Source organism: Micropterus salmoides, unplaced genomic scaffold (genome assembly GCF_014851395.1).
Source record: "Micropterus salmoides isolate LMB-PRFRI ecotype aquatic unplaced genomic scaffold, ASM1485139v1 Ms_hic_scaffold_13, whole genome shotgun sequence".
Taxonomy (NCBI): domain Eukaryota; kingdom Metazoa; phylum Chordata; class Actinopteri; order Centrarchiformes; family Centrarchidae; genus Micropterus; species Micropterus salmoides.
In genome coordinates, this window is record NW_024040374.1 from 12,762,123 (window position 1) to 12,784,223 (window position 22,101).

Consider the following 22,101-nt stretch of genomic DNA (forward strand, 5'->3'; position numbering starts at 1 on the left):
GCCAGTTACCACAGGATAAAAAGGTCAGATGTTTTCTAAATGTTGAGGTCATGATAAAAAAAATAATAATATTGTTGTCAGTATAACCACACAGGAGTCTATGATTTCTATTTATTCCATTCTAGGTACTCAAAAGCAGCAGTGACATCCAATGCAACAGTTCCCGAGCTAATCTTGTTCAGCTCTCCGGGTTATTTGAAGGAGCAGGTTCTGCAGTGGTCCGCTGGTAAGCACAGAGCTGAAACGCACCTGTGAGAAAAAAGGACTTTATTTTATCAGAAAGTTAAAATGTAATACATTTGTAACTTGGATTTGTAACTTTGTAACAAAAGTAATAATATAGTTTTATTATTAAATCACTTCATTTCAAAAAAATCTATCTCACTATGACCAAAGAAGAGAAGCACAGGTTTGTTACAAAGGAAGTTGTGGATCATTAGGACTGCAATTTTCATATGGTAGCTATGGGCTGCTCAGGCTGTTTTGCCACTGCACAACACAAAATGTTTTTTTGATAGATCCCAGATGCACAATACAATATCTGGCACAACCACTTAAAGTGTGTCTATGAAGATTCTCAGTCATCCAGGTCATAGTTATCTGCATATATCTCTGCTATATGATTTTAACCTTCGTTGGATACACTTAAAGTGTGTGTCTACTCGCTTTTGAGAATGGAGATCCATGTACAGGTTTTCTTATTGAACAAAGAAATGTTACAATGCACACCTTTGGATACTCTTATCCAGGCGGCTGACAATGGTTGCAGTCCCTGCAGTTCACTTACAATGAACAGTTTTACTTAAATAAATAAAAATACACACATTAATAAAAATGGTAAATACCTGCTGCAAAAGCCAAAATGATGGCAACCCAGCCGATGATGTAGGACCAGGAAAAGCGCCAGTCCAAGAAGCGTTTGCCAAAGAAAGTGACGGTCACTCCGGTGTAAATTGCCAAAGCCAGCAGAGCAAGAAAACCTTGAGAATGGTGGGTGAGAGTTAATTTTTGAAAATCCACTTAGTAAAACATGAAAAAATTTAGATTAGATACATGTAAGACACTCCCACCTCTATAACCTGTCAACATACTGTATTTTAAAGCTAAGTGTAATGCAAAGAAAATGGCAGCCAACATGTTTTTGGAACTGACTGTTGATTTCACTGCAACTACTCTGTAGTCTTATATTCACTCTGCCTCGAAGAAATCAGGTTTATAATCAGATGAACTGCTTCACTGAACAAATCTACAGGATACCTTTACAGGGCAGTCTGTCTAACCACCAGCTCACCCTGTAATTCTGTGTGTTACCTGAAAGGACCAGGGCGATGCCGCCTGTACGGACCCTCCTGTTCTTGGTGCCATTTGTGAAGGCGCTCAGGCCGAGCACCACGCCGGCGAAACAGCTCAGCACCGCCAGCAACATGAAGGCCCGTGTGGCATCCCAGAAGGCTGGAGAACAAAGAGATCAGGACCACATGCTGGCATTTTTATGTTTACATCAAGGGAATTCCTCTGTAGTGTGCAATTAAGACTTTTCCACAATTTGATTTCAATGATATCAATTTGATACTGAGTCTTCCTTTTAATCTTTCAAATACTATTTCTACAGTTTGATTAAGTGCTCTTTCCATCAGTAAAAACAAATAACGTTACGGTTGTCATGTGTTTAGCTAGCGTAAGTCCTCCATCCATTGTCTATACATGCTTATCCGTGCAGAGTTACAGGGGGACTGGAGCCAATCCCAGTTCACATTGGGTGAGAGGCGGGGTACACCCTGCACAGGTCGCCAGTCCATTCACAGGGCACATAGAAACAAACAACCACAGAAAGGCCTGGGACAACCGAGGTTCAAACCCCGGAACTCCTTGCTGTGAGGCGACAGTGCTAACCACTGTACCATCGTGCCGACAGCCTATTTCATGTCACTAGGAATTCTGTCTAGACCAGGAGTGTGAGGCGGGCCTCCCTAGGGGGGCTCCAAACAGTTTCAGGGGAGGCTCAGTGAATGGAAGTGAATCAATATTACATTACTTATTGCATTAGTTATCAAAAGGAGATCACATAGAATAGCCTACATCATGTGTGAGGGTTCAGAGATACAGTCGTTTTTGGGAACCGTTTTCCTCCCATCAGAGTCAGAATCTAATAAATGCCTTAGGACAGACCTTTTTTAAAACTATTTGGTGTAGTCAGAAGTTATGTCAAACCACAATATTATGATATTTCGGCTCAAATGTTGAGTGTATGTGGGATCAAATTATATAATCATGATCCCATAGGCATCCAGGAATTGAGCAAAACTTACCAGGTCAACTAAAGATGTGGTAGGGGGGCGCCGTTTCCCAAGCTTTGTCTGAGGGGAGGCCTGCTGTGTCAGACTTTGAAAACCCCTGATCTAGATAATTTTCTGAACTGGGTTAATGTGCTTATCAACAGACTTGATCAGATTGTATAGATAAACATGTTTTCCTGACTATGACGTAAATTCATTAACATCCTGAAGGAATCATTTCCTCAGAAACACCCAGTTGGCCACTTAAAATGTTAAATATATCAGCGTAAAAAATCAGCTGGCGGCAGCTTGGGTCACATGTCACCTATGAAGTACCTACCTACAGTTATGGTGTGGGCATGGCATTTGTGGTTGATGCAGAACCTCCAAAGCCCCTGATTGGCTGAGCTACCCGAGTATCGATACTGCATCCAGAAGTCTGTTGCTGTAGAAACAATCAGAAGCACGAGGGCAGCCAGACCGCAGAGCGTGCCCCCTCCTGCCAAAGTATACAGCATCGTGGAGAAGCCGGGGGAAGTGCTGTCCTCCTAAACATTCAGCAACTGTTCAGGGAAGAGAGGACAGGATGGAGAAAGGAACATGGTTTAGACCTCATACTCAGTGGTTTACTCTTTGATGTCCCAACATTCACAAGTTATCCATATAAATTGTCATTGTCAACGACAGAGCACAGATGCTGAATTAAAAATGTATCAAGCTATAATAAAGAACGCAGATTTGGAGAGTCTGCATCAGCCAAAAATATCCATAATAACACATTACTCATGTCCACTCAAGATCAACAAAGGTGACATTTCTTTGCCAATTCCACATTCCAGAGTGCGACCTTTCTCCTATCCTTCCTTATCCATATCGGGCACCTGGCAGCTCAGTTATTATAGGTCAGAGTGACAGTTCATTGATTTGCCATTACATATTTGTGTGCACAAACATTAACCACACAGGTTTCAAATGACACAGAATATGCCATTGTGTGCCACAGATTAAGTAAAAGATGACGCATAATAGGATAACCTATGATATCAATGATCTCCCCCATCCATCAGGTTTCTGCATAGGTGCTCTGTTAAAGTGAAGATAAAATAAGATCCTTATTTGTAAAAGTTAAAGATGTGACCAGATTTGTCATTTCACATTGTTCAGTGAAGCATCATTTAGCCTGCCATCATTTTCTTTGCCAATTCCACATTCCAGTGTGCGACCTTTCTCCCATCCTTACTTATCCAGATCAGTTAGGGCAACTCAGTTACTGTAGGTCTGAGTGCTCATGACGAAATATTTAGCTTCCTGAATGTGCTGCGGATAAGAATCAGCAAAACTTCAGTACTGGGAGGTACTCATGATGGCTCCACTGACCTGCTGCAAACCTGTATCAGAGCCAGGTTGAGGTGGCCGTTGTAGTTTCAGAGCAGACCAAATAGATTGATCAAATTGGTTTCTGATACACTGCACACTAAAAATAAAATCCAAAAGAAGAAACCTTTAGATTTTGAAATGTTACCAGATGGTCCTTATTTTAAGAATATTTAATACAATACAAAACAACAATATAAAAAGGGACATGCCCACACATTAGACAAGAAAGTGAGGCTGTCAAATTGGTCATAGCCAGCAAACCCCTGTATGACAATGAGCTTGCCTATCAGGCAGTTCAGAGCCTTTGTTCACCACTAATTCCCCTCTATGCAACACAAACTAATCTTTCAATCTGAGCAACTGATCTGTCAGCAGTGTTGCTCTCTGTCACACAGCCAGCAAACCAAGGATTTCATACACCGATTGCACCTCCCGTGCTCGTCACCGCAGCTCTTAAAACCAACCAAATTCAACTATCACGTCCAAATTATACCTCTACATCTGAGGCCAAAATGTGACAACGTTGTTCTTTTGCCAAGAAACACGTGCAAGCATCAGGGTCCCAGGCCCAGTTTGTTGGCTGTAAAGGGCCGTATCCCTGGAGGTCTCCAAACTTCATCTCATCTGCCTTTTTAGTTCTGCATGTTCTCCATAAGCAGGTTCTCAGTTGTTGTTTGCCTTTTAGACCCTAAAAGAAAGTGGTATCTTCCGGGAGGTACAGTAAAAACAGATTCTATTTAAGTCCACGTTTTTTTCTGATACCTCTTGGTTGGCTGGTGTCTCTCCAGGGTTGCTGGCTGTAACAGTGTGCCTATCCTTTTTAAGCCCTGGACCCCTGGCTCTCATTGTCCACTTCACAAAAGAGGGAATGATCGAGCGCAGCATGTGAGTGATGGTAAATCCCCCACCCTCTCTTCTCTGCACTTACCTCCATCCCTCTACCACCCCTCTGTTTCTCTAACCCCTTGCACTTTATCTCTTTGTGGTGAAGTGTGACGTCTTCTCATTCTTCCCTGTCTTTTTTTCTTTTCAATTTCTTTCTCCGTGTTTTCTCAAAAGTAGCTAATCATCTGGCACCTAGAGTAAGTGTATCATGAGATTATTTTCTGCCAAAGCCCCCCCCCCCCCTCGGTTTTGCCATGCCAGTGATGGGCGTGTGCATGACAGGAATTAGCAGTCCTACTATGCAAAAGCAACATGGGCAATTGCCTAGGGCAGAAAGTAAGCGCTTGTGCACACTGCGCCTTGCATATATCTGCAACGTGTGTTCACACAGAGGCGTGTGTGTGTGGCCCCAACATGCTTTTCATGCACACATTTGAATTTGTGTTCTATTTGGCAAAACAACACACACAATGACTCAACACATTAATGAGCAGTGTGGTGGTACATTGTATCTTTATTCCATCAGTTAACTTACAGCATGTGCTATCAGACAGCCACTATTTTATCATTTTACCAGTTTGAACCCCATTGACCCTTTGAGAGTTCATTGTTTTGTCATTACACATTTGTGTGCACATTGTTTAAAACCACACAGGTTTTAAATGACAGAGTATGCCATTGTGAGCCACAGATCATGTAAAAGATGACGCATAATAGGATAACTCATGATATAAATTCTCTCCCACATCCATCCGGTTTCTGCATAGGTGCTCAGTTAAAGTGAAGATAAAATCAGATCCTTATTTGTAAAAGTTAAAGATGTGACCAGATTTGTCATTACACATTGTGCAGTGAAGCAGCATTCCTATCTTTCAAGCGCCAAGTTACCATCTTTTCCATTCTTGAGTTTAGCCTGCCAACATTTTCTTTGGCCGTGTATAAGAGACAGATTTTGTCATTCGTGCAATATGTTCCTTTTTAAAGTATACTCCATATTCCTCAACCAATCACTTTACACTGAGTTTTGCTCATCTTTTGAAATGACCATGAATCTGCTTATTAACAACCACCTGAGTCAGCACTGTGAATCCATGTGCCAGAATCCACATAAACATGTTTCTAAAACTTTAGACTCAAAATTTATTTATCCCCAAGTTGTCTATCTAGAACACAATGTTGAAATAACTATTTTTTTTGTCTGAGACACATTTATAAAAGTGACTTGTTGTTATCCACTAAAATTCCTGAACATTATTTATTTTCTACATTTGTGTAAAGCGCTAATTACTCTGGCTTTTTCAATATTTACAGATTCAGGGAAAAACACATTGGGAATTTATAGAAGTGTGCACAAAAGCCAATGTGATCACTTTCTGCGACATTACAAAACATTTTACAGATAACAAGGTATATGAGAAAATACCAAAATAAAGCTGCAAATAAATAAATCTCTCAATAAATACACACATCCGAAAATCTCTACAAATGTTACAAAAAGGCACATTATGATATGCATAACCAAACGTGGCTTCTTTCCACAACATAAAGAGTCCAGCTCACTGCTTCCTATGGAAAAAGCAGTGCTTTATGTTCTACCAACATTCCCTCTAAAGTGACCTTCATGTTTTGTACCAAGTTCTGATTATGGCTGACTAAAATGTAGTCTGGCATTGTGAGAAAAGAACTAAAGTAACTTGAAGGTGTGCTTGCAGTGAACGTACTCATGCCTTTCAACACAGGCTTTATTAGTCAATCTATATTCAAAGTAAAGTAAAGTAATTCTACTTAGAAAAGTGGTTAGGTATTCAATGAACACACACACACACACACACACACACATCCTAAATAGGTACTGAACCTCACATGAATAGACACATTAACACTCCATGTTTCCTCTTTTTATGGCATTAGCAAAATGTTCTTATTAGTCTGCGTTAATTTGTTTTTCTTTAATTACTCTCAAACTGCAAAGCCAAATACAGACACATATTTCTACAATGCTGTGTTTGCTTGCACACACACACACCGCCACATGCTAACAAAGACATAAACGGTAGCATGCAAATGCGCACCCACACACACACACACACACACACACACAACTGGGACCTTTAAAATGACCTCAAACACATATCTGTCACACAATTTATATACACATATACATATGCAGACACAAGACACACACGCACACACTAAACTCCAAACTGAGCAGCATATAATCAGCTTGAGGCTCACGATATGTATGCACACTAATACGCAACACACACACACACACACACACACACACATATACACACACCCCGCAGCAGTTAGTGATGCCATGCTGGGATGTATTCAGATGCTGTGTTCTTGTGCTTCCTGCTGCTGCTGCTGCTGCTGGTAAGCAGTGTTTCTCCAGTCAATAACTCAGGGGCCTGGTGCCCAGAGGACAACAGTTCGATCTGCAGAGGAGGAGAGGAAGGTCCGGTCATGGGGGTGCCACCTGCACTGGATCACTTTGTCCCAGTGCTCCCCTGCCAGCGTCTGAGGGAGGGGCTTTGTTAGGTCACCTGGGGTCAGAAAAAAGAAAAATGTCACACAGGAATAGCAAAAGTGGGATCAAACACAGACACTGCCAGCATGTGTTGCATTAATATGACTCTTTCGACAGTAAGTTGGACTTGCAAGCAACATTCGTCAGGTTATCTTTTAACTGTAAGAGGCATTTTAATTCAAATAAATTTATATTTGTACTTTTAAAATATGACATTCTTAAGAAAGTTTAACCTTTTCAAACTGGATTTCACAAAATTATTGATCTTCTTTAACCCTTTGTGTACAGCATGTGACTATACAGTACTTATAAATTTATGTTATTTTGGATTGTTGTTACCTTGAAGGTCACTTATGATGATTTTGTTGTCATAAGAGCCGGTGAGGAGATTATGGGCTCCAGGAGAGAAGCGCACTGAGCGAATGTCACTGCCGTGGGGGCGGTATGTCTGGACTATGCGGCCTCCTCTGATGTCATACAACATGCAGGTACTGTCCTCCTGACCTGTGGCCAGCAGGCGTCCACTGGGATCGACTGCCACCGAAGCAACTGCACTTCCTGCGTGAGACAGGGTGGTAATGGGTGAGATGCTTTGATTGGCTCTAACTAATTTGTGTGTGTGTGTGTTTTTTTTTAATCTATGGCTCACTAACTTCAACTTTGCCTATTCGGGGGTTAACTGTGGTACCACACTGTAACGTAGCAATGTGGTACAAGTGATTTGCAGCCATATAAATCCACTCCACTTTGATGTAGGGCTGGGTGATATGGTCAATAATGTTATCATCAATTATCACGATAAATGTCAAATCATTATTTCGTTCAAGTTTAAAGGCTGATTTCTGCTCCTGACTGAAAGTTGAAGAAACCAGATGGTTAACTGTATTTTAATGGTTAATTTTAAACTATTCTAATTGGACTTTGTTTCTTTGTCTTTCTTTATGGATTTGTTTTATTGCCCAGCCCTACTCTGATGAGAGTCAGAATGTGACTCACCTGAGCCGTGCAGAGTTGTGCCTACCACCCGGACACAGCTGGGCACCCGCAGGTCCCAGAACCGGACTGTCTTGTCCTGGGAGCCAGAGGCGATCATCCACCCTCCCCACGTGTACAGAGTCAGAATGTGACCTTTTCAAACAAAATGGTGACATTTAAAATACTGTACATACTATATCATTACCTTGTTGTACTGACATGTTGGGTTTACAAGCCCAGTTTATATTACTATGACTATCTCAAGAGTTCATTGGTTTCTCATTGGGGAACAATGTAGAAATAATAATCTTAAAATGTCTGCAACCTGGACGTACCGGTGTGTCCGCTCAGGGCGTGAAGACCCTGTCCTCTCTGACAATCTGTTGTGTAGATGTTGCAGTCTCCGGCCCCGGCACTGATCAAGATGGATCCTCCACTCTCAGGGCCCTCCATGAAGGCCAGGTCCCTGATGGTACCGTCATGCATGCTGAACTCCAGGTCTGGGCCTGAATCAGAGGCATACATTTGGGGTGGAAGCACAATGGAAAGGAGAAAGATGAAATGTCTTCTCTCAATATTTCTTCTTGAAACTGTATTTCACTTGTGCTGCATTTTCTGAAGCACAGTTAAGATTTACCAAATCACTCTGACCACAACAGCAGGTGACCATTCAAACATAGCTCCTTATCTGGGAAAAAGGACATTTCTTATCTCATGCATGCTAAAACACATAAAATAGTACCTGTGGCATTGCAGCTCTCTGCATTGAAGGGCAGGACTTTGACATATTTATCATTGGAGCCAGTAGCCAACAGTTGTCCACAGTGGCTCCAGGCTACGCAGTAGATTGAGCCCTTATGGTGTTTGTTCCTTCTGAAGCGCACCGCTGGCTGCTTGACTGCACCAGAACCACTGAACGAGCCAAGAAAATACAATTTAACTTTAAACATTCTCTAACAAGCAAATTCATTTTAAGGTGCAAAGCAGGAATTTAACGGTTTATTCTTTTTACTTTCCTTGGTCATGACAAGTGCTCACAAGATGCACAAATCCCCATATTGCCCCCATAAGTTATGTTAAAACACTTCTCGGCCTGTTTTCTGTCAGTATTTTCTGTGCATGATCTATTTTTTCTTGTACACAGATAATCTTTCATCTTGTAAGAATATCTCATAGTTTGGATATATAGGTACCTGTGAATGGTTCCTACCTGGGGGTCAGAGTTTCTGAGTAGGCACAGACTCTCAGTGTTTTTGAGTTGGAGCCGACAGCGTAGAGCGCTCCAGTGGGATGGAAGGCCACTGCACGCACCGCCTGTGTGTCCTCCAGCTGGCTCACTTTAACAAAATGTGTTTTGGACTTCCCCGGCTGTACAAGATCAGAAAAATAACCTTTTCAGCTATGATCTACATGTACATCAGCACGTGAAACACAAATACCTTTCAGGCTAACGTTTAGAAAACAGGTCAAACAAAGATGTGGATGTTTTATGGCATTTATTTTTTATTGGACAGGCAAAGGTTTAGTTGGTTACGAAGTGAAACAATGCAGGACACAACAGAAGACGCAGTGGGCCTACTAATACCAAAATTAGTAAGAAAATAATGTAACAATAACACAAACCCGATTCCAAAAAAGTTGGGACACTGTACAAATTGTGAGTAAAAAAGGAATGGAATAATTTACAAATCTCATAAACTTATATTTTATTCACAATAGAATATAGATAACATATAAAATGTTGAAAGTGAGACATTTTGAAATGTCATGCCAAATATTGGCTCCATTTGGATTTCATGAGAGCTACACATTCCAAAAACGTTGGGACAAGTAGCAATAAAAAAGTTAAAATTACATATAAGGAACAGCTGGAGGACCAATTTGCAACTCATTAGGTCAATTATAAAAAGAGCCTCTCAGAGCGGCAGTGTCTCTCAGAAGTCAAGATGGGCAGAGGATCACCAATTCCACCAATGCTGCGGCAAAAAAATAGTGGAGCAATATCAGAAAGGAGTTTCTCAGAGAAAAATCATCATCTACAGTGCATAATATCCAAAGATTCAGAGAACCTGGAACAATCTCTGTGCGTAAGGGTCAAGGCCAGAAAACCATACCGGATGCCCGTGATCTTCGGGCCCTTAGACGGCACTGCATCACATACAGGAATGCTACTGTAATGGAAATCACAACATGGGCTCAGGAATACTTCCAGAAAACATTGTTGATGAACACAATTCACCGTGCCATTCGCCGTTGCCGGCTAAAACTCTATAGGTCAAAGAAGAAGCCATATCTAAACAGGATCCAGAAGTGCAGGCGTTTTCTCTGGGCCAATGCATCATTGCATTCTAATTTAAAATGGACTGTGGCAAAGTATAAAACTCAAAATTTGACGTTTGTTTTGGAAAACTGGGACGCGATGTCATCCGGACTAAAGAGGACAAGAACAACCCAAGTTGTTATCAGCGCTCAGTTCAGAAGCCTGCATCTCTGATGGCATGGGAAGCTTACACATCTGGAAAAGCACCATCAATGCTGAAAGGTATATACGAGTTCTAAAACAGCATATGCTCCCATCCAGACGTCGTCTCTTTCAGGGAAGACCTTGCATTTTCCAACATGACAATGCCAGACCACATACTGCATCAATTACAACATCATGGCTGAGTAGAAGAAGGATTCGGGTACTGAAATGGCCAGCCTGCAGTCCAGATCTTTCACCCATAGAAAACATTTGGCGCATCATAAAGAGGAAGATGCAACAAAGAAGAACTAAGACAGTTGAGCAACTAGAAGCCTGTATTAGACAAGAATGGGACAACATTCCTATTCCTAAACTTGAGCAACTTGTCTCCTCAGTCCCCAGACGTTTGCAGACTGTTATAAAAAGAAGAGGGGATGCCACACAGTGGTAAACATGGCCTTGTCCCAACTTTTTTGAGATGTGTTGATGCCATGAAATTTGGAGTCAACTTATTTTCCCCTTAAAATTATAAATTTTCTCAGTTTCAACATTTGATATGTCATCTATGTTGTATTCTGAATAAAATATTGAAATTTTAAACTTCCACATCATTGCATTCTGTTTTTATTCACAATTTGTACAGTGTCCCAACTTTTTTGGAATCGGGTTTGTACTTTTAAAAGTTTGTTTGCTGTACCTCTTGTGAGTTACGTGTCGCAGAGCAGGCAGAATCATCTTGGACTGTGGGACAAGACACTCGGATCCTCTCTCCACTGATAATAAAAATACACACACACACACACACACACAGAAAGGTAAATTCATTCTATATGTGATTTATCTTGTACACTATTATTATTTCACAACGGATAGTGACCGCTTAATATAAAGATCAGGAGTTTGTGTTATCTGCTTACAGATCAATATTCGAACCAATATGAAATGTTATCTTTTTTGCTTAGAGTCTGATGATAGCTAGTCAACAACAAATTACAATTTCAACAGAAAAAAAGTATCCTTTCAAATATGAAGCCAAATATGACAGGTTGATGTTTAGGTATTGTGATGACCAGGAACTCAGCAGGCTCTTACCTTTGACTGCCAGGAACTGGGGACTCGCTGAGGGAAGGCAAGCCGGGGCTCCCGGTCCTTAACGGGGTGCTGCTGACCCCCCCACCTGGCTTGTCCTTTGGCGGCCCGGTGTCTGGGGTGTTGTGGGTGTTGCTGGTTCTGGGACTTGAAGTGCTGCCGTTCTCTGTCAGTCCGTTCCACTGCTGGCCCAGATGTGTCATCACCTCATCGCCTCTGTGGTCAGTGCTCACATTCATCTCCTCCAACTTCTGAATGGATCTAGACAAAAACAAGATCTCTTTGTCTCCATTAGTAATCCAAAGAAGGTTAAAAATCAAGGGCAACTGGACTTGGCAGTGGTGGCGTAGACCCCCTCCTCTGTTAAGCGACAGCTTCTCAACCCGGGTGAGGATCACCAGGTGCATATTTTAGACAGAGGATGGATGGTTTGATAGAGGTGTCAAGGTGTCCCGTTGCCCTTGATTTTAACCTTCTTTGGATAACTATGATCTGGATGACTGAGAACCTTCACAGACGTTTCATTCGTTGAATCACTGACGTGTAATCTTTTCACATCCTCACCTGCTGAGGAAGGTCTCAGTGAGGTTGTTTTGGGCTCCGTCTTGCGGCTTCACCCCTCCCTCCAGCAGCATCTGCTGGTAAAGTTGTCTCTGCTGCTTCTTCTGCTCCAGATGCTGTTGAACACGGAGACGCTGCCTGTGATACTCCTGGATGTGCTCTGTGGAGTCAACATGCTGGACAAACACACATGCACGCAGTGAGTCAACATGAAAAGACTCAGAAGCAACACATGAACAGGCCCTGCAACCTGAATGACTAATATTTATTATTGCCTTTCAGTATTCTCTGCTTCAACACTTGGCAGTGCCGCCACACACACACACACACACACACACCATATTATAATAGACAAACTCTCTCCTTTACTCTAGCCACTACTGACAACTCTTCAATTCCCAAGGCCTCGTCCTCCATCATCCATCCCATAAAAAGTTTTCAAGGACCTCATCATTTCCAGTGGGTCTACAGTATATTCCCCTTCATCTCTCTCACCACTTCTCTCACACACACACACACACACACACACACACACACACACACACACACACACACACAACAATCCAATCTCAAGCTACTGTGCTCCTTTCGATGGGACCTGGGATGCATAAAGATGAGCGATGATGGAAGCAGAAAGCCATATTGGGTGTGACCGCACATCAAACCAGATCATCTTCCTCAAGTGTCCATGACCTCCACCCTCCTCACTGGGACAGGGGGGCCCCGAGGACGCTAGTGCCCCTTGGAAAGGTGTGGTAGAAAATTGGGGAGGGATTTATGAGGCCGTGTCGGCGTGGAGACGAGGTTCAAGGGGTTCAGGGGAAATCTATTCTAAATCTGGAATAATGACTGTGGAGGGCAGATAGACGGAAAATCTCCCTTTGACTTTGACTCAAGTGACCAGACAGACAACCTTGGCTATTTCTTATTACAGTCTTCACAAAAGTCATGAAATGAATTTAGCTTGAGCAACCAAATGTGAGACACTCCACCCCTCCATATCCGAAATGTCTTTGTGCTTATTCTTATCATTGATCTGTCGTTTATAATGTATGTACAATAACCACACATGCAACAAGGCATGGCTTATAGTGTTCTTATTACCTCATTTGTTTCTGTGCTGCAGGGTGACCCATCTTTTCCAGGGGTCAGAGGCGTGCGTGTGGTGTTGGGTCCGTCCAGCCCTTGTGGGTGCTTCCTGTGGTCAGGAAAATGCACATGTCAACAACAAATTCTTTTGAAATTCATTGGTTAAAATTCAAGTAGTAAGTAAAACAATACAATGCAAGTAAACTCAAGGACTATACTGTATGTAGCAAAAGAAAATAAATAATATTATTAATTGACGGCTCACTTTGTTAAAAAGTGTCATTACTTATTAGAAAACAACCAAGAGATGTGAAAAATGTGTTTATATTGGGTTTAATTAAAGAATAATTTTGTTTTGTTGCCTATTTGATTCATTGTAATGATTTATAAAGTTGGATACCGTACTGCAAGACAAAATCCTGAACCTGGTAAGAGAATGTAGTGATCTCACTTTGTACCAGTTGTGCACATTAATTACATTCAGCAGGTGGAGCCAGAGGGAAGTGGAAAGTCAGGCAAACTGTTCAGTTCACAATGGCTCTTTCTCATTTGATGCCTCAAAACCCTCAGAACACATAACCTGTTACTTAGTGGTGTAGCATTTTATTTGCAGTAACCTTGTAAAGCAAACCTGTCAGCTTTCCTCTAATGATTTGATGGATTTTAAACTTACTTCCCAAGTGCTTTCATCACACACAGAATGCACTCTACCTGTGCTGTATTAGCTTCTTTTTCATTATTACTTTATTTTCTCATAACAATCCCACAATAAAACTAGAAGACAGCAATCAAAAAAAAGGAACAGAACAGAAACAGGGATAAGGGTAGAAAGGGAAGAAAAAAAACAGATGGAGGGCTGCCAGAGTATCAGAGTGCAAGATCAAAGTTTGCTCAGATTAAGGGCACAGCATAATTTTTTGCTGCAACCATACCTCCTCTAAGAATCTGCTTCTGATCAGAAGGAAGGGCCTTTGTACTGTCAGAGCAACCAAAAATAGCCAGATTACAATCCAGCTGGATATTTATTCAACATTGTTTGGAAAGACAGTTAAATATGTCACTCCAGATATTTTTTAGGTTTTATTTACATTTAAGCAGCAACAACCTTCTCTTCAGACCAGTTGGTACAGCCTTAAATTAGTACAAGGTTTAGTACTGTGATTTTCAATAATGTCTCATTAGGTGAAAGCTTTAGATTATATTGCATCCGATCAACACTGAGCTGCAGTTTAATATGCTTTGTGCAGCACTATAGGAGATGTCAGACGTGGCAGGCCTAATGGGATTAATGGAGCTACAGATTGTGTCATAAAACAAGATCTACCTCTTATCTAAGGTTGCCCATGCTAATGCGAAAAAAAACAAAAAAGTGAAAGCTTGGTAAGAAATGTAAAAAAAAAAAACAGATGGCATGGATCACTATTAAATAGCAATTCAATTCTACACAATATAATAATGACACATGGTTTCATTTTACACAGAGGTGATTTCAGCAGAATAGTCTCATGTGTAAATATATATCACGACAGCTGTCAGTTCAAGATGCATTTTTTATGGGTTTGAGTGTAATATTATTATACAATAGAAGAATATTATATAATTTATAATATAATATATATTATATCTTTTTGTATTTCATAAATTAATTTTTTCTTTCACAAGTAAGTGCAGCCATTAGCTGCTCAGTTTATTCACAAGGATCTTTTTGGATTTGTTTTAATTTAAGCATGCTACATAATGTTGTTTTATGACTCAGAGGACTGAGGTTAGTGAAGGATACATTATTCAAGAGAATGTAGCAATAATTACAAAACAGTATGTAATAATGTGAATACGTTTTCTTTCAGAAGACAATAAAATGTGTTGCTACAGAGGAAAATTAGTTTTGCAGTAATACATACACACACACACACACACACACACACACACACACACACATAGTTTTGTAAAGCAAATGAATGGTATGCTTTGACATGTACTGTGCGTTGCTGCAGACATCTGCAGTGTTTAACTCCATCCATCTGGTCCTCCAAATACTAAATACCTCCAAAAAGCATGTGTCCTAGGTGTGCTCAAGCTTTGACCCTTACCTTTCAGGTGAATCGTCCTGGTGATGCACATTATTCTCCACTAAGCTCCGACTGAGGGCAGACTTCACGTTGGCCTCCATGCCTCTCTTGTCCTGGGCTGCTAGACCGTGCGACAGGCCGTCTAAAGCTGGGTTGAGGGATCTGGACATATAAGTGTCTGCCGAATGAGGCCTCTGGTGGCAGGATGAGTTAGGGCAGGGGGACAGGCGGTTGATTAGCGGAGTGAGGAGGTCGGCGTGGCCGGCCTTGCTAGGCTTCACCAGACGGTCCACGTGTATGTTGAGGGTCTTTTGCTGGAAGGCGCAGGAGAAGGCACCAGGAGGAAGGTTCTGCAGCCAGGAGAGCAGTGACAAGTCCAGTTCATCACAGCCATTCCCGCAAAGCAAATCCACGCCAAGCAACACTTCACCCTCAGTGATCTCCTCACCAGTTGCTTTACTCTGGAAAACAGAAGGAGAGGGGTTTTGTTAGCTTTAATGATTTTGAAATAAATGTACAAGTGCAATCAGACTTTCCACATTCAAATAGGATCGAATACCCATTTAAGATTACATTAGACCTAAAACCCTTAAAAAATGTGAAAATGTCTTTCAGTGGATTTCCGAGTATCTCTATCGGTTTGGAGAGGTAGCATTATGTTTCGGCCTTTTAATAGCCACTGAAGTTTTCTTGTAACCCTTTGAACTTTTAGGATATTGTTTCCCAAAGGAGATAATAAGTTGATTACTTGAATCTGCTGTGTTGGAGCAGGGAGAAATCTAAACCATGCAGGACAAGGGGGTACTCCAGGAGAGGTTTGGGAAAACCCTGTTTTAGGGTATCAAGTTACCTGACAGAACTCGACACAGCACTCGTAAAGGATCCCTTTAATGAGCAGCTGGAAGAGGCGGTTCCCACTCGCCCTGAAGCCTGCCTCACTCAGCTTCCTGTCCGCAGGGATGAACTCAGCTACCATGGCGCAGGCTTCCTCGAAGCAATGGACACGTGCCGTGCTTGGGTTCCAGTCTTTGAACTCGGCGTGGTGGGTGAGGCGTGGCAGGGTGAGGAGGAGACACAGCTTGCTGTAGTCCTCCTTGGTCGGACAGAACTCCTCCAGTTCATGGAGGCACTTGACAGCCCCCTGCATGGTGAGCTCCAGCTGTAAAATTCAGAGAAGACAAGTGAGTATGTGGCTGTTAAGACGCTTTCTCTGATGTGTTTGATGATAAAGGGTGAAATTGGCTGTTCAACAAAAATGTAGGGTATCTGATAATGTTCAAAGGCCATAAAAATGTCAGCCAGTAAAACCAGCTTCACACTAGCTTAAGAAGCTGCCAACCTACCTAACAATGTTATCTATTTGGGTTGCAGTGTGGAGAGCTAATGTGCCTCATGATAAGTCTAATGTTTGTAAGAAGTTTTAGAAGAAGCTTCATACTCACAAAGAGCATTATCATCTCAATTCAATCGTTTCTTCTGCTGAGCAGAGACATATTAGGTTGCCATGCTCAAGGATATTTTGAGTGTATTTGGTTTCCCACCAGGCGGAATTTTTATTTATGAGCACAATCTGATGACTTCTACTACTGTCCCTTTTGTTCATCTTATCTAGCGAGACTATGTTCAAATTCAAACATCCTTATTTCCTCATCACATATTTACATACGTTCGTAGGGTCTTCAGCAGCAGACATGGCGTTATTTACACACAGAGCTTCCAGAAACTTCTGCTTCAGAATGATGTAGCGGAACCTGGAAACACAAATATCTGTATTAAAGAGGTGGTATTGTGCTAATTTTCAGGTTCAAAATCCTATTTAGGGGTTGTACCAGAACAGGTTTACATGGTTTAATTTTCAAAAAACTCCATATTTTTTGTCATACTGCACATTTCTGCAGCTCCTCTTTTCACCCTGTGTTGAAGGTTTCGTTTTAGCTATGGAGTTCATCTTATCTCTAAATAATCTTTGTTGGGAGTTGCACATGCATAGTTCCTAGTTAAGGACTACTAGCCAATCAGAAGCAGAGAAAGGCGGGTCAGCGAAAAGATGGTAAACAGCTTAGATTCAGCTGTAGGCTACATGTTGCCGACCCGGTTGGCAATTTGGACTGGAGCAAGAGTTTCAGAGTGGTGAGTTATTAATCTGTAACAAAAGTATCTTTCATCCATAAAGTTTTAACTGAGCTCTGTTTCTACATCACAGTAACAACTTCATGTCCATTGACTGCATGGAGGGTCGCTAGTGTTTGAAAGGGAGAGGAGAGGTGTGTGCTGCAGCTCAGTGTTTTTCCACCGGTGTTTTTGAGGGCGTGTCGGACTAGTCGCTCAGCAAGCATTATGACACGTATTTTCATTGTGACGTCACAAGAAAGGGAAGTAAAGGCTGGACTACAAACGAGCTGTTTTCAGGCAGTTCAGAGCAGTGTTTTCTGTGGGAGATGGGAACTCCCTTTGGGTAGGACTTTGGGCTTTTTCATTTTGCAAAACTAGTACATGCACAAAAAAAGATTTATAAAGGAGAGGGAAAAAGCCAAAAACCATAATACCACCTCTTCAAGAAAATAATATATTTATATAATATACTTTATAGGCCATATTGTTTATCCCTCATGTAACATTCCCTGGATTTAGTTATTTTGATACATTTATTTAATTAGGGAGCACAACTAGGTGCAAAAATGTTCTTCATGTGTTGAGTGTTTGGTTGTTGGTAAGAGACAGAGGCTGTTATTAATGGCATGATCATGCCACATCAGCACTGGGACTTGACCTAGCTCAACACAGTCACCAGTGAAGGGAAACAGCATCAATACTTAATAGTATACTTGAAATATAGACAAACAGGCAATACAACCGTAGTCAAATAAGATATTTTCCAGCTGTAGGCTGCTGAGAACTCTAACTCAAAAAGCTGAGTTTCAGTTAGGCCTCATCTTCTCCTCATAATGCCTCAACAACAAAGTCACTCTGGTTGATGTACAGCAATTACCTTTAAAAGAGCCGTCTGTTTTTAGATGTCACGTTACATACGCACACATTATTTCCCTCACCTTTTCTTGTCAAACGTGTCCATTCCTTCTAGAGGCTGAATGAACTGCATCACCTCCTCCCACTGCCCGTCCAGAATGAGTTGCCTATTGAAAGCAGCAAAATGAATTATTTATTTTTGAAAGTCTAATCTTCCCTTTCAGGACACTATGGTCTTCTCCACTCTGCCACATGAGTCTGCTGTACAATCATACCTGAGGAAGAGCATGTCATCGGAGTAGAGTCCATTAATGACGCCGCTCTCCTTCTCTAAGGCCAGCATACTGATGTGCAGCTTCCTGGAGTTCAGGAAGTCCAGCATCACCTTGATCACCTCCGCCTCCTTAATGCTGATTGTCTCCTCTGCCGTCATGATTACAAATCTGTTGTGGCAGCTTACAGCTGGCTGGAATACAGACAGAGGGAGAAGAGGAGATGGGACTTGGTGTTGACAAAGTTGCATCAATAAAGAAAAATGCATTTTTTTCCAAAGAGTTTCATTCTAAATTGACCATACATAGAGACATAATTTAAAGGAAATGCTACCTATTTCAATTAAATTACTTGAGGTTACCCCCAAAAACAAAGGCTAAATTAATTTATTGCACCAGCAAAGACTTACTCGGTATTGGTGTCTGTGTGACTGTCAAGCTATTGTTTATGTCAATATTAACATGCAATCTGTTTATGTTTGAAGTATTTTAATATGTTCTGCTGACAAATTGTGTAAAAGGTAAAAACATAGGCTTCTTACTCGATTTAAGAAACATGGTAGGTAAGTTATTTTTTGATCAAACAATAATATCTAGTTAGTTTTTGCTAACTGCTATGCGCTGTGTGTGTGTATGTGGAGGTTGCCTGGAGGCAGCTTAACAGTTTAAGATCAATGTTAATGATGTAAACACTCACAAATACTCATGCATACTTCTATTCCACACTGATGTCTACTGCACACTAAGGACCAATTACAAAATATTTCTGCAGGAGCTTCTGGTGTGCCTGTGCTTCTAAATTAGGTTATTTTAAAGTGAGTTTATTGTGCGACTGGGTGTGTGACTGGTATCTTATCATTTGGCACAGCATATCTGAAATGTAGCATTTCCGTAACATTCTCATGGGTGTCCATTCCACAGCAAACAATAATAATAATTACCTTTTTGCACAATAATATGCATACAGGGTGGCTATGTTTCCTACGATAAGAAATATCTAAGGATGCAATTGGTTAATCATGGCAGCAATAACAAGACATAAAGGGATCTTTCATTACGCATGATCCACTCGCCCTGAGTATGTAAAGAGAGGGTGGGGATGGAGCAGTGGATAAAACACATGCCTTTGGCGTGGTCGACCCGGGTTCAGTTCCCCACAGTAACATAACCCCTCGTTGCTCCAGAGGCTGGCGACCTCTGACATACTGTATAGATTTTGTAAGTCGCTTTGGATAAAAAGTGTCAGCTAAATGTAAACCTCAAACCTAAAGAGACGCCGTGTGTCTGTGCTGGAGGCAGAGCAGCTGGTGACACCGCCCTGTCCCTCCCTGCACAAGACAACATCCAGCTCTGGTCCTGACAGCAGGTCTGCGGCCCAACCACGATAGCCTCAGCACTTTTAACTGCGCTCAGGCAGTTTACGTGAGCATGACAGCACAGAGCGCGCAAACACACGCACAGCCGTTCAGTGGACTGGCATGCAGAACAACAGAAGCTAACTCATTCCCCTATAATATGCGGGATATAGTGCAGAACTACACCGGTGGTAAGAGGCTAACACGCCACGGTGAATCCGTGCCAACTCCTCACCTGTCAGTCTGCACCAACAGCACGCCGCATTAAAGCCGCTCCAATCCGTCTGCAGACTCCAAATGTAAGTGTAACTACGAAGCAGAGCCGAGAAACTGGTGTTTGGATGTTGAAATACCAGCCAGAGTCTCTCCAGAAAGGTCACTTCTGCCTTCTTTCTTGTACACAGCTCACGGTTGCCATGCGGACGCAGCCGCAAACCACCAATCAACTGTAGCGATGACGCCTAGTGGTCACACCTACAGCACAGCCATCCATCTCAAACTGATGTAATGTTAGAGGCAAATGGAAATCCATCAGTAAATGTCAATAATTAGGGGTCCAAGCCCGAGTGGGCTGCGAACCCGCGAATGCAAGACATCGCGGTTCCCAGTACCAGCGGAGCTGGAAATCCTATTGTGTTCGCTCGGATTTTTATTATTATTATTATTTTTATTCATCCATGCATAAAACTCATACTGCAGCCTAGACGGTAACTGCTGGGGACATGACACTCACAGGGTAGCTTCACAGCCCCAAGAGTAACCCAGGTGCAAAAATCCGCACACTTCTACCTCTAGGGGGCGCTATAAGCAAGGTCAACGCGTTTGGGCTTGGAACTCCCGCCTACGAAGGCGGATATCAAAAACCTTATATCCACGCGTTCGGGGGATCGAGCTGAATCTCGTGGTATAGGCCACGCCCATTTCCGCCTATAATTTTTCTTGCAAAATCCGGAAAACTGAAAATCCTATTTTAATTAACTTGTCCAAAGCCGCAAGTCCGATCGACACCAAACTTGGTACGATAATCTCTGGACCAAGCTGATAAAAGTTTGTAGAGGAAATTTTGATCCGACAAAAAATGTCGCAATTATAGGATAACAAATGTTTGCGAAAAACGCTACTAACAGGAAATTATGTCATATCTTCGCTTTGGAATGGCCGATCAACATCAAGCAGCATGGAGCATTAATGTGGGACGCCCCCCTGAGGGCCTGTGCAAAATTTGGTGCAACTCGCCCCTAGGTGGCGCTATTTAATTCCAAAAAATTGTTCCTCTATAACCACAAGTCACATTGACATGAAACCAGAGCCGAATTCTCCAGCATGGTCCCCTTACTACAGGCATCAAAGTTGTGCCAAATATGGCCATAGGTAGTGCTATTATAGCAGATTAAAGACGTTTAAAAAATCCCATTGACTTGCATGCATTTTACATCTCCAGTCCCACAAGTCCAATTGACACCAAATTTGGGTCAATTCTTCCCCATGGGCCCCTGATGACACCTGAAAATTTGGTGCAATTTGGCCAAAAGGTGGCGCTATAATGGAAGCTCAAATACTATTGGACAATCCCATTCATTTCAATAGGATTTTCTACCAATGGACATTTTGCCTCATAACAACGGCCCACTACATGGCACATTCATAAACCTTATGTCTAGTCTTTGGGGGATGCTACCAATTCATATGGTATAGGACACGCCTCTGTGCGATGACATTTTCATCAAATGTTTGCGCAAACGATAAAAACAGCATGTCAGATCTTACGTTTGCAATGTCCGATCTGCACCAAACTCGGGGACCTTGTCTGGCACGCCCTCCCGAGGGCCTGTGTGAAATTTGCCATCAATCGGCCTCTAGGTGGCGCTATTAATTGGAAATCAAATAACACTCCCATAGACATACAGTCGTTTCAGATCTCCGTAACCGCAAGCCCCTTTCATTTCTAACTCTGGTCATTTATTCTCCACGGTCCCCCCGAGCCATGATGGGGCGCCCATGGTTGAAAGTCTGAGTTAAAGTGAATTTTGGTCAGTAAAAATATAAAAAAAACACCCAAGATGTCAGGATTCATAGCTACAAATACCATAAATCACCAATAGGGAAACTCATACAAATAAGAAAGAGACAAAAAGAATGATAAGAAAAAATGTCAACAGAAGTATTTTTAGAGGTTACAATTTTCTACT

At 41.9% G+C, this 22,101-nt stretch overlaps 2 protein-coding genes across 2 annotated transcripts; both read right to left on the reverse strand.

The window, feature by feature from the left end:
• Positions 1 to 97: 97 nt before the first annotated feature.
• Positions 98 to 4,538, reverse strand: lim2.2 (lens intrinsic membrane protein 2.2). The gene is given in 5 exon segments (XM_038715624.1): positions 98 to 249; positions 846 to 980; positions 1,312 to 1,452; positions 2,617 to 2,839; positions 4,416 to 4,538. Coding segments are annotated over 5 exon segments (693 nt in total). The 3' UTR covers positions 98 to 178.
• Positions 4,539 to 5,029: 491 nt separating this feature from the next.
• On the reverse strand, positions 5,030 to 20,348 carry LOC119900555 (WD repeat-containing protein 47-like). The gene is made up of 16 exons (XM_038715625.1): positions 20,148 to 20,348; positions 18,561 to 18,751; positions 18,369 to 18,452; positions 16,985 to 17,069; positions 16,169 to 16,477; positions 15,340 to 15,779; positions 13,265 to 13,358; positions 12,164 to 12,336; positions 11,603 to 11,860; positions 11,208 to 11,283; positions 9,257 to 9,414; positions 8,789 to 8,958; positions 8,382 to 8,552; positions 8,068 to 8,199; positions 7,411 to 7,629; positions 5,030 to 7,087 (listed from the first exon to the last, which is right to left on the reverse strand). The coding sequence occupies exons 2-16, from the start codon at positions 18,716 to 18,718 to the stop codon at positions 6,945 to 6,947; spliced, it is 2,670 nt and encodes an 889-aa protein (XP_038571553.1). The 5' UTR covers positions 18,719 to 18,751; positions 20,148 to 20,348; the 3' UTR covers positions 5,030 to 6,944.
• Between the last annotated feature and the right edge of the window lie 1,753 nt (positions 20,349 to 22,101).